We start from the raw sequence: 11,685 nt of genomic DNA, 5'->3' as shown, positions 1-11,685 counted from the left end.
TTCCAAGAAAACCCCAGTCACGTGATTGATACCATTATTATCGCCGATCATGAAGGAACGACAAATCAATCCTCGGTACTCCAGAGACAGGGTCAAATTCAACTGTCTAGCGCGAAAGTGGAGACCGCAACTATCCATTTCAACCTCTTTTAAATTGAACGTCACGATCAGGCTCATTTCTTCGGCTCCAAGTCTATTATTTCTGACCTCCTTTGCCAATATTCACACGATGTCGCGAAAACCAGCTGATGTGGCGTCAAAAGAACGCAACGAATATATCCCGTCTTTTATCGCGAAGAAACCGTTCTACATTGACGATGAGTCGACTGCTAATGATTATCTCGAACATCAACGTCTTCAGAAACAAGCTACAGATCAATCGAAATGGTACGATCGTGGGAAGCGCGCTGGTCCGGCAGCCACCAAATATCGCAAAGGCGCTTGCGAGAACTGCGGTGCCATGACCCACAAATCGAAAGAGTGTCTAAGCAGGCCCCGAAAGCTCGGTGCTAAATGGACGGGTAAAGATATACAGGCCGATGAGGTTGTACAGAATGTCGAACTGGGATGGGATGCTAAGAGAGACCGATGGAACGGCTACGATCCCAGCGAATACCGTCAGGTCATTGAGGAATATGAGGAGCTTGAAAAGCTGAAACGCAATACGAAACCGGGAGCTCAAGACGGAAAAAAGATTATGGATGGCGAATTGGACGATGAGGAAGCTGCTATAGAGGAAGCTCGGTACGCTGAAGAATCAGATATGGGACGACAACAAAGCACTGCAACTCGCAATTTACGTATTCGAGAAGATACTGCAAAGTACCTGCTTAACCTTGACCTCGACTCAGCCAAATACGATCCTAAAACTCGGCGAATGGTCGATATGGGTGCGCAGGATGATCAAGCTGCAGCGCTTGTTGCAGAAGAGAATTTTGTTCGTGCGTCCGGGGACGCTGCAGAATTTGAGAGAGCTCAAAGGTATGCTTGGGAGTCGCAAGAACGTGGAGATAAAAAGATCCATCTCCAAGCCAATCCCACATCCGGTGAAATTCTACGAAAGAAAGAGCAGGCCGAGACTGAGGCGAAGCGTCAGGCTCAACGGAAGGCACTATTGGAGAAATATGGCGGCGAGGAGTATCTCAAACCTACTCCCCTCCGGGAAACCATGGTCATTGAGAACGAAAGGTTCGTCGAATATGATGAGTCTGGCGCAATTAAGGGTGCACCGAAGAACGCAGTCAAGTCCAAATATCCAGAAGATGTATTGGTGAACAACCACACTACAGTGTTTGGAAGCTGGTGGCATAACTTCCAGTGGGGTTACGCTTGCTGTTTTTCAACAGTGAAAAATAGCTATTGTACCGGTGAAGACGGTAAGAAAGCATTCGAGGAAGCAGAAATGAGGTCGATGGGTTTGCTGCCTGGGCCAGAGACGAGTGATCAAACCTCCCCCCCCGCTAAGGGCGAGACTAACGACATCCATGAAGCCGAGGATTTGTCAGATCGCAGCCAGCGAAAGGCAGACACCGAGACAAACACTAGGAAGAGAACAATGATGGAGATGAAATCTGGTGTTAGTGAAGAAGAATTGGAGTCGTACAAACGAAGCCGTCTTGCCGCAGACGACCCAATGGCTTCGTTCATCGGTAAAGAATGATTATGACACCTTACGTCAAGCTTCAAGGCATAATCGCCGAAATGCCATTTTTGCATCATCATCATTAGGGCGTTTTGGGGCTGATCTTCGTTTACTCAAATACCCATTTAGTTGTATTCAGGAGAATGTTCGCTGTATCTATACTACCATCACACAATTTAACACAATAGTGATATATCCGAAGCAGTGAGATGAGCAAATGGCTAGTTCGCCCGGCTCTTGGAGGCGACTGAAGCCTTCAAAACGGTGCAATACTAGGTAGACTACAATGCTAGAGTAGTTAAGGGAAAGTAAAAGCATGAGATGCCCAGTCGACAAGGCTAATCCTGAAATGGGCTAGTTTGCATAAAGTGGCGTCGATGCACAGTTCAGACGTCAGGTGACCTAGAGTTCACGGGAGATTCTGGAATCACGGGACGAGGGCACAAGCCCTGGATACCACAACTCGCTTAGCGACACCCGCCCCAGATCTCAGCGCAACTTTCGATACGCCCAGCGACGACGACAACGACAACCAGCCCTTCAACGGAATCGCCAGGTAAGTTGCTATTGCATGCGTTGTCATACCCTTTTTGTCTTTTTTTAAGTGACATATTGTACTAAATTTGCGTCAATTCCGCAGTTCCTTAATTCAAGATGAGTACGTGCACATTCGACATTACACCGAGCGCCGATGGCCTTTTTCGTCGAAAGATTCTAGCAGACTGACAACGACTACAGCGAAGGGTACCTCCAGCTTCGGCAAGCGCCACAACAAGTCTCACACCCTTTGCCGGCGTTGTGGTCAGTATTTCACCTTTCGAGATTTTTCTGGTGGATGATTCTTACGGATCTCTATATGGGAGATGGTGTTGGGATCGCCGGAGGGAAATGATAGGATTCAGATGGGCTAACTGCTTGTGATTTTCGATTTGTAGGCCGCCGTTCCTTCCACATCCAGAAGTCGACCTGTGCCAACTGCGGCTACCCCTCCGCTAAGGTTCGCAAGTGTACGGACTCCCCGATTCTCGTTATCTCTTTTGTTTGAACCCGTGGCTGGGCGACAAACCGAACCTTGTCAAGCACGGTTGTGTGATTGAGTTTTGGAATGTTGGCTTACGGAATTTTCTTTAACAACAGACAACTGGAGCGAGAAGGCCAAGAGAAGAAAGACCACCGGCACCGGCAGAATGAGCCACCTCAAGGATGTCCACCGTCGCTTCAAGAACGGCTTCCAGGTCGGCACTCCCAAGGGCGCCCGTGGTCCCGAGATCCACTAAATCAAATTCGGCGTCGCGTTCTCGTTCTCGGAGGCTGGAGAGGGCTGGTATGAATGGCCTGGCATTTGAAGTGACCGGTTTCAATGCAAGGCGAAAATGATGCTTTCCCATGGAGTTGGTGTTGGGACGGGTCTTCTCTTTGCCGTCATAGCAATCATGTTCTAGACAAAAAGAATAAATGGGCACAAATTTGACGACAAATGGAAGACCGAACAAAAATTCGAGGGATTTTTGCAAGGGAAAGCACGCGTGGATTTCTTTTCCTTGTTTATGGCTGGCAAATATCCCGTGTGGCAGATACAGTGTTGTGCTATCTTCCCAATGCTACGATCTGTCTTACTGAATCTACCCGTTTTCACGCATTGTACAGGCCTTTCGCATCTTCAGAACGACCAAACACTTCAAATGACGATCTCGTACCAGTCGTCACATTGGTTTGATTTTTCCTCTGCGCCTCAGATGGCCGGCTTCCCATCAACAACTGAGCCAGCCCTTTTATTCTCCTCTTCCGAAAATCCTGACACCTCCATCTCTTTGAATGAAGTACAGCACCTCTTTCTCCTCCCAATCACCCTCAGCATCTGTCTTTTCACTCCTGCCCCAGGCGCCTCCTTTGCTTATCCTCAGCACTCCACTGACGTCCCTGGCCGCACCGGTTTCTAAACTACGCAATTGCATGACCATCTCCGCCCGATGAGCCGATCCTATGGCAAATGCGGCATGCTCCATCTCCAATGGCGTCGCAGATTGCGAGGCAGACGTTGATGCATTGTGTATCAACGGCGAATCGGCGGAAAGCGTCAGGATTGTCGCATAAGCGTGCTACACTCGGTCAGCACAGTAGATGTACCTCCATTGATGATCGTACCTCCTGTAGTCCCATGACCCATTCCCCCATTTCCGTAGCGCCAATACCCATATTCGGACCCGTGGCAGCCAGTAGCATGTCCGGTTGGTCAATGACTAACAGTACTTCGGGTCCTCCTTCATCTCCGTCTTTCGAGGTTTTCAACTGCTCGATCACATTCGCGATGTCATTCTCAAATGAGTCAAGGGCTCCGAACCCGCTGCCCGAGAAATGTAGTCGTATCGTACGTCCATTCACGGTCGATGTTCTACTCGGGACGGTGGGGCTCGGTCGCGGCAGAAGTTGCGCAGCTCGTCCCGGCACAGCACCTGGGGGTGTGCGCAGGGGAAGGACAGTCCTGGGAGGAATGGCAGATGGCGAAGATGATGGCGTCGGTAATCTTGGGGTTGCAGAAGGTGCGTAAAAGAGTTCCGAGAGTCCGTCGACAAAGGCAAATTGGCCCTTGTCTGCCAGGCGCGCAAGGTCCAAACCCTAGGAGTGTCAGTCTGTTGCTGGATTGAAAGTTCACAGAACGATAGTCATAAATAATGAAGCCCATAGGCAGCGCCTTCACTTGAGCTAGGGAAATTGAGCAAGGGGGGGCAGATTTACCAGTCTCTTTGCTTCTGCCCTCCAAAAATCCCAACCCCGCAAAAAACTTACAAGCACGACCTTGTGCTTTTTTCGCCCATCAACGCCATCGCTACCGAATACAACGCGGGAGTTGGACGGCGCGCTTAGTGCAGCATAGAGAAATCGGAGGACGAGCCAATTGCCCGTTGCGTCTAGAACTGAGGATAAGACTGTGAGTGAGGAGGGAGGGAGGGATGTTACATATGGCGATAGGAGGGGTGGTACTGCCGGTTGGGAGGGCATGATCAAACGACAGGTTTCTCGGAGATGTCGCACCGGCGAGCGCAATCAGAACTGGTAGCTGTAAGTCCAACACAAGTCCTGTCTGAGGGTATCCCAATTGTGCTACATATGATCGGGGAGATGACGTTGTATAGGAAATATGACTGATTGGTCGATATCCGCGTCGATGCCAAGCTTGTTTAATGCCTTAGGCAGTTGGTATGAAAATCATGCGATTTTAAATGCTGTGCTCGAGCGAATCAATACTGTTCTGTAGCTAGTTATCTCAGATATATCCTTGCTCTAAATTCTAGTAATCGAAATGACCCCGCGTTGAAAGCTGTCCTGATGGTGTGGAAGAGACCATACGCAGCATGGAAAAGGACATGTGATATACAGAGAGAGTTGTAATAAATATACTTCGTCAAAGTGCTTAAGCGCGTCGATGTTGAATTTCTTCGTAAGCTGCTGAGAAAAGGCAGAGAAGTCTAGCTCGATCAAGGCACTTAATAACCCTCATTCCATCAAAGTATCCTTTAAATTGCTCTGAATTCCCCAATGCTGGAGTTACACTGCAGGTGTACTACAACTTCTCGCGCCAAAACATACTGCAGCACAAACCTGGCCCACTCAACAATCGTGGAATAACCAGGAAGGACATTACCAAAGAGCCCCAATGATAGAGATGTAGCAAATCATAAAGGGTACCAAGTCATTTGTAATTCTCCCATAAGACTTACGGATCCCCAATCGATCCAAATCGACAGATGTGCCTGAGGGCAACAATGGATCGTTTGTTATTCGACAAAATTTTGCGCCCATCACCTGACTGACTGCCACTTCCCCACACGACTTTCTTTCCATCCAGCACAAAACGGGGACGTCTCGACTCGGATTCCAATAGTCTAAGCCTCAAATACCAAGTCGAATGAAGGCTCTCGTCTGACCTTCTCATGGGTTCGGTGACTGCATGAGTTTATGACTTCTGGTTGTCCGGTCCCTGAAGCGTGGATCCTATCCTGTTTATGTGCCGATCGTGAGTTGGCCCCACGACATCCTATCATCCTGAGATTCCCCAGTCATACTCTGTTTATTCAATTGATGTTTACCGATTTGTGTTGTCACAAGTCCGTCTGTGTTTAATTACTCGTATATCGCCAGTTGCTGTGAATACGGGTTATGTTCATTGCTTGATATATCCTGTCAATTCTTCTGGGCCCCTATTCTTCGATGTAGATTGCAATACGGCCAGTTGTCTTGGCCATTGCGCATTGATTTCTTTCAATACCATTGAGAGCTCATGCTTGACTACAGTACAGGGGAGACGATGTGGAATGATGGAACCAGTGGTGAGTGCTGACTTGTTATACTCGGTTAGATGCTACCAGTCTGGTGTAACTCTCAACGTACACCTGACTTACCACTCAAACAACCAGATCATCAGCGATAAAAATGGCCAGTACTCGTGACTCTCACTCATACGCTGTAGGTGGTGCCGACTCCAACTAAACGAGTCAAGGAATCTGGTGTGACTGATTCTGCTCCCAGTGTGATGAGTGTCGTTTAAGAAAGTCCAGGGTATGGTATATCCATTTTGGTATGACCAGATAAGGCCCTATTGACACTTTACAGTGTTCAAAAGAACGACCGACATGTGCTCAATGCAAGCAACTGAACAAAGAGTGCAATTACAGCCCGAAAATTACTAGAAGCCCTCTCACTCGACAGTAAGTTTGCTGTTCCGTTACTATCGCCACAGATTAACTAACATGTTATTGCCAGACATCTAACCTATGTCGAAGAGCGCCTGCAAGCTTTTGAAACAGCATTAGGAAGGCTTTTCCCTGGTGGTGACCTGGACGCTACTGTTCGCTCGTTACTGCACGACCAAGATACACCACAGAAGACTGTGCCTTCACCCAAGGCTTCATCAAGGCATTCTACCCCATCTAAGGCCGAAGCAGATCGAACCGAACCAGCTCCAGAAGCTCTTCCGCAACAAGCGGATGGGTTTGATTGGGCCGAGAATAGAATCACAGTAGGCGATTTGACAGATGGAATGGCCGCCTTGTCGATAAAGCCCGAGGGAACAGGTTATTTCGGTTCGTATCGGATCGAAACGAAGGAAATTTCAGCCGTCTGCTAACTCCCTTCACAGGCGCATCTTCCAGTGTGGTGCCTCTTCGAGCATTATTGAAGCATGGTTTCGATTTGAATTTTCCCGCAAGTCCGAACAAGCCAGCGGAAAGAGTGCCTCTTAAAAGCCAGCTTCTGAGCACTGCACCTTCCGGGCTCATTGAGCAAGCTTTCATGGACGCCTTCTTTCTCAATTACCATACCAGTTATCCATTCGTACACGAAGCTACTTTCAAAGCGCAATTCTATGAACAAGTTCCCCGCCCGCATGGACAGGCGTGGCAGATTCTTCTCAATACCATTCTAGCCCTTGGGGCGTGGAGCATCGGAGATGATAACTCCGACCTTGATATCACATTCTACCAGGAAGCCAGAAGCCACCTGCAGCAGGTGTCTGTTTTTGAGACAGGAAATCTTACTCTCATCTTGGCCCTGCTACTCCTGAGTAACTATGCGCAGAAGAGAAACAAGCCGAACACCGGCTGGAATTTCTTGGGCCTGGCTGTGCGAATGGCCATGAGCCTTGGTCTGCACAAGGAGTTCCCAGGGTGGAAGATCAGTCTTCTTCAGCGAGAGATGAGGAGGCGATTATGGTGGGGTGTGTATATATTCGACAGTGGTGCGGCGAAAACCTTTGGGCGGCCTATCCTCTTACCAGAGGACAGTGTCATGGATGCGAAACACGTTCTCAACATTCACGACGAGGTATACCAATCCCCTCCATAAGCATCTTAATGAACTCATTCAATATCTAACGCAACCATAGGCTCTCACATCAACGACCACCGTGCTACCCACTGAGGAGAACGGACCGACTATCTACTCAGGCATGATCGCACAGGCGAAATTCCACCTACACACCAATAGCGTCTACCAGCGTCTGATATCAACACCAAGTCTAACCGCGGAGGAGACATTGGGTCTCTCCAAACCAATGGAAGACTGGTACAACAGCCTCCCGCATTATTTCAAGCAACCAATTACAACACCAGAGCCAGACAACTTCGCTCTCGTCCGCAACCGCCTCATGTGGCGGCACTGGAACTTGAGAATCCTCCTTTACCGGCCAATCCTCCTCCGCTGGGCGTCGAGGAGATGGACGCCGACGCCGGGTTCGCCGCTGGAATCCGAGGACCCGCTCGAGACGGAGTGCAGGATGCTCTGCCTTCGCAACGCGCGGTGGACCATCTCGTCCATCTCGGACTTCGTCAACAATCACATCTGCACGAGACTTGGGGCTTGGTATATGCTGTACGTTCAGTTACTATCAGCCTTGAGAATGCTCGAGGTACTTAACGCTAATGGTCTATGTGTAGGTACTTCCTTTTCCAGGCCGGTCTGATCCCCATCATACTCCTCATGACAGATCCTACCAGCACGGACGCACCCGCCTGGCTTCAAGACGTCGAAACCACCAAGAAGCTTCTCACCCACCCTTCTCTAAGCAACAACCGTCTCGCCACTCGCTGTCTAGAAGTCGTGAATAGGCTTTGCTCCCCTACGTATACTTCCTCCGTCTCGGACGGGTCGACACCGATACAGCCACCGATGCTGATGCAATTCTCAGATCAGCTCCTCAACGATCCCATGTTCGGGAGTATGTTCCCGGATGTGGACCAGGAGTTAAATCTAGGGGGGATGGATTTCTCCGAATGGGTGAATTATACGCCTCAAACTGACTTGCACTGATTCAGCTGTGACTAAGTATGGTAACAGAATCGAACGTGGTATCCCACATATTGAACATGAGGCTTCATGACGACCACATTGATGTTACTTTAATAACTTTAAAGATGAGACGCGCCCGGAAATCTTGCAGACGGCGCTGAATATGTTCTCGATCTTCTAAACATCCTCTTCCTGCAGCGCATATGGCTTTTTATCAAGATCTGGATCGCCAGCCTGAGTTTCTCGGAGCTCCGCCTCGATCTGAACGATGCGCTGTTTCTCCTCATGCGCCGCTGTGTCACCGAAGATCAGATCCATATCTTCGAGAGTCTGTTAACCGGACTCTCAAGTTAGCTTCCGCTAACCTCACAATTGCAGCACAAAAAAGAAAGAGATGGGAGCAGGGCGACGAACCTTCCCGCGTGTCTCTGGAATGCAGAAGAATGTGAAAGCCAGCGCCAAAAGACAGAATGCTGCAAAGAAGATATAGGTGCCATAGGTGATGGTGTTGAGCATATCTGGGGTTACCAGGCCGATAATACTGGAAAGGCGAGGTGTCAGCTCATGATATTGCTTCGCTCAGTTATAACATTCAATGAAACACATACAAATTGCACATCCAAGTCGCCGAGGTCGTGATGGAGATAGCTTTGGAGCGGATGGAAAGGTTAAAGATTTCCGATGGCAGGACCCAACCGATGGGCGCTGTTCTCAGTTAGTCAAATGTCAATCAGCTACATGACGAGACGAGGGCACAGACCGAAAGAGTATGAAAAGTTGATATCGTAGATGTATATAAAGGCAATCCCCGCCCACCCAGCGGATTTGTGATTGACCAAGTCTGATCCATAGGCGCCGATGATGCCACCCACAATGGCCAGGGAAATACAGGTACCCGTGGCCCCAAACATCAACAAAGGCCGACGGCCAACTTTATCGATCAAGAAGAGTGCTGGCAGGGTGCTGAGGCAGTTGACAATTCCGTAGACGCCGGTAGCGAGGAGTGAGGTCTAAGATGAACCAGGAGAGTCAGCCAAGTTAACTGTTTAACCCTTGCACTTATAAGCTTACCGTGTTACCGTCCAGTCCAAGTTGCCCAAAGATCGTCGGGGCATAGTAAATCATTGCTGCGGATTATGTCAGTCTCAGCGACATAAGAGATACCATGTAGAATTACCATTGCAGCCCATGAACTGCTGAAAGAACATGACAGCGCATCCGATTGCGAGCCGTTTGAACCGAGCCCACGTGGTTAGGAATGAGAGGTACTGTCATGTTCAGTAAAACTGCTCCGAAACGGAAGAGCTCTGATTAAGAACACCCACCTGAGCGGCATGCAATCGAAGGCCAGACATGTTCGGAAAATGTTCTCGCGCAAAGGTGTTCTCCAACAAGATTGAAGCTTTGATTTCCAGGTATTCATTAACAAGTTCCGGACAGTCCCTGGCTTTTCGTCTCAGTTTGGACAGTGACCTCAACGCGTCGTCGTATCGCTCCTTCATCATTAGCCACCGCGGAGTTTCAGGGAAGAATAACATGCCCAGCCCGAGGATCATGGCTGGGAGGATCTGAAGAGCCAAGGGTAGTCTCCAGGACGCATCAGACTGTCCGTCACAGCCGCCCGATGGCACATCGCGATAGGGATCAAATTTGGACCCATTGCTGAAAGGAGCATCCGGGGCGCAGCGAGACCCTCCGATGTAGTTTGTGCCATAGTTGATCCAATAACTGACCAGAATACCAATGGTTATAGAGACTCGTCAAGTCAGCAGACGACTAAAGGGAATAATGATGGACTGACGTACGCTGTTGAATGACGACAAGACTACCTCGAATTTCGGCAACAGAAACCTGCCAGTCCTTAGCAGTCTTATTCTTCTCCTTCCTCTGTCAGATGAGGGTGCATACCTCTGAGATGTACAAAGGCACCACCATGGTCAACTGACCAACCGCCAGACCTGCGATAGCTCTCCCTACAAGCGATCAGATACCTTGACGTGTCTTGCAAATGGTGAAACATACCGGCAAAGAGCATCGGGATTGTTACTGCGCCGCATTGGATGGCTGAACCAATGACAAAGACTACAACTGCTAGGTTGATTGATAGCTTGCGTCCAAGTCTATCGGCAATGGGTCCGTTGATGAGAGAGCCAAACCAGGCAGCTAATAGGGCGTCAGTATTGTTCTTGGAGGGGAAGATCAGGACGTTCACCGTACCGAGAAGAAGCGTAGACACGAACCATCCTTTGAAGCTGCTATCTGTGTAGATATGTGGGAAGCGGGCTCCGAACGACTCCATCGTAATAACCCCCGATATAACACCTTGATCATAGCCAAAGAGCAAGCCACCAAGGGTTGAGAACTGTAGATAATAGTCAGGATAGCTCTGGCCGCCCTTCCCTATAGAAAGTGGGCTTACTGATGCAACTCCCAGAAGATAGGGGTTCTGGTAGATGAGGGAAAACTCCCCCCTGGGAGTATTGTCCATAGTCCTCCCAATCATTCTGGCCGTACAGTCGATTACCTCAAGAGTGCTGATCTTGTTCTATGCGACCATACTCATCAGCAAGTGATCCTTATATACCCCTCGTCTTCATCGGTTTCAGCGCGCGTTGATTCTTCAGACTCCGCACGACTGTACTCCGTCTTTGAAGCTCAGTAGCATGATATATAAAGCATCCTTGACGAAACGGAGTTGAGTGCTCCGGCCAATAAAGGATTTTATAGTCACGGCCAGATTCGGCCAGACTCATAGGCATGACCGGACCAGCGCCGAGCCGGTTAGAGAACATGGGGAATGAAATGCGGGGAGGCTTTTTTGTGGCAAGTTGTAACTCCCGAACGGAAGTTTGTACTCCACCAGCGTGGTCCATCATTGCCCTGAATTGACAGACGAGTCGGAGGACCTCTCTCCGGTTGGATTCTCGGGCATTGTTCACTGTTGTTCTTGCTAAGAGACAGTTACACAGCAGGAACAACGGCTCTCACGTCAGAAGCCAAGCAGGACAGACCGAGGATTAACCTGGGAACAAGATACGAAGTAAGCTGTGGTGCAACAAACGGGCCAACGGGGCAACGGCACGTACCTGGGTCAGCTGGAGGACCCATGCTGCCAATCAACGTTGGGGAGACAAAGGGCTCAATAAGCATCAGCCATCAAAGTCAATTTAGCGATCAAATGAGGCTTTCATCATCTGGAGTCAAAGAGAGGTAAAAAGAACCCGTCAAAGAGACACAGAGATGGCAGGCAATCTGCATCG

The 11,685-nt window shown here is 49.3% G+C and overlaps 5 protein-coding genes across 5 annotated transcripts; 3 read left to right on the top strand and 2 right to left on the bottom strand.

Annotated features, from left to right (window-relative positions):
* The first annotated feature begins 63 nt into the window (after nucleotides 1–63).
* Nucleotides 64–1,885, top strand: slu7 (mRNA splicing protein SLU7). Its single transcript, XM_749836.3, has one exon. It carries the CDS (start codon nucleotides 230–232, stop codon nucleotides 1,658–1,660), a length of 1,431 nt encoding a protein of 476 aa, XP_754929.2. The 5' UTR covers nucleotides 64–229; the 3' UTR covers nucleotides 1,661–1,885.
* Nucleotides 1,886–2,019: 134 nt separating this feature from the next.
* Nucleotides 2,020–2,919, top strand: AFUA_3G06760 (60S ribosomal eL37 domain-containing protein; the record flags this gene model as incomplete). The annotated part of the gene is made up of 5 exons (XM_749837.1): nucleotides 2,020–2,034; nucleotides 2,114–2,202; nucleotides 2,283–2,443; nucleotides 2,578–2,649; nucleotides 2,780–2,919. 5 exons carry the CDS (start codon nucleotides 2,020–2,022, stop codon nucleotides 2,917–2,919), a joined length of 477 nt encoding a protein of 158 aa, XP_754930.1.
* A 129-nt stretch (nucleotides 2,920–3,048) lies between these two features.
* AFUA_3G06750 (uncharacterized protein) lies at nucleotides 3,049–5,324 on the bottom strand. The gene is made up of 3 exons (XM_077804345.1): nucleotides 4,379–5,324; nucleotides 3,788–4,258; nucleotides 3,049–3,741 (listed from the first exon to the last, which is right to left on the bottom strand). The coding sequence occupies exons 1-3, from the start codon at nucleotides 4,640–4,642 to the stop codon at nucleotides 3,415–3,417; spliced, it is 1,062 nt and encodes a 353-aa protein (XP_077660501.1). The 5' UTR covers nucleotides 4,643–5,324; the 3' UTR covers nucleotides 3,049–3,414.
* A 157-nt stretch (nucleotides 5,325–5,481) lies between these two features.
* On the top strand, nucleotides 5,482–8,446 carry AFUA_3G06740 (putative C6 transcription factor (Gal4); the record flags this gene model as incomplete). Its single annotated transcript, XM_749839.3, has 8 exons — nucleotides 5,482–5,657; nucleotides 6,000–6,106; nucleotides 6,170–6,199; nucleotides 6,254–6,348; nucleotides 6,404–6,723; nucleotides 6,780–7,462; nucleotides 7,524–8,008; nucleotides 8,074–8,446. The coding sequence occupies exons 2-8, from the start codon at nucleotides 6,074–6,076 to the stop codon at nucleotides 8,444–8,446; spliced, it is 2,019 nt and encodes a 672-aa protein (XP_754932.2). The 5' UTR covers nucleotides 5,482–5,657; nucleotides 6,000–6,073.
* Nucleotides 8,447–8,602: 156 nt separating this feature from the next.
* AFUA_3G06730 (sugar porter family MFS transporter) lies at nucleotides 8,603–10,928 on the bottom strand (the record flags this gene model as incomplete). The annotated part of the gene is made up of 10 exons (XM_077804344.1): nucleotides 8,603–8,755; nucleotides 8,840–8,966; nucleotides 9,034–9,130; nucleotides 9,186–9,435; nucleotides 9,497–9,552; nucleotides 9,603–9,693; nucleotides 9,751–10,181; nucleotides 10,231–10,276; nucleotides 10,334–10,398; nucleotides 10,448–10,928. The coding sequence occupies 10 exons, from the start codon at nucleotides 10,926–10,928 to the stop codon at nucleotides 8,603–8,605; spliced, it is 1,797 nt and encodes a 598-aa protein (XP_077660500.1).
* Nucleotides 10,929–11,685: the final 757 nt, after the last annotated feature.

This window comes from Aspergillus fumigatus, chromosome 3, assembly GCF_000002655.1.
Source record: "Aspergillus fumigatus Af293 chromosome 3, whole genome shotgun sequence".
Lineage (NCBI taxonomy): Eukaryota > Fungi > Ascomycota > Eurotiomycetes > Eurotiales > Aspergillaceae > Aspergillus > Aspergillus fumigatus.
This window is presented reverse-complemented; position numbering and strand designations above follow the sequence as displayed.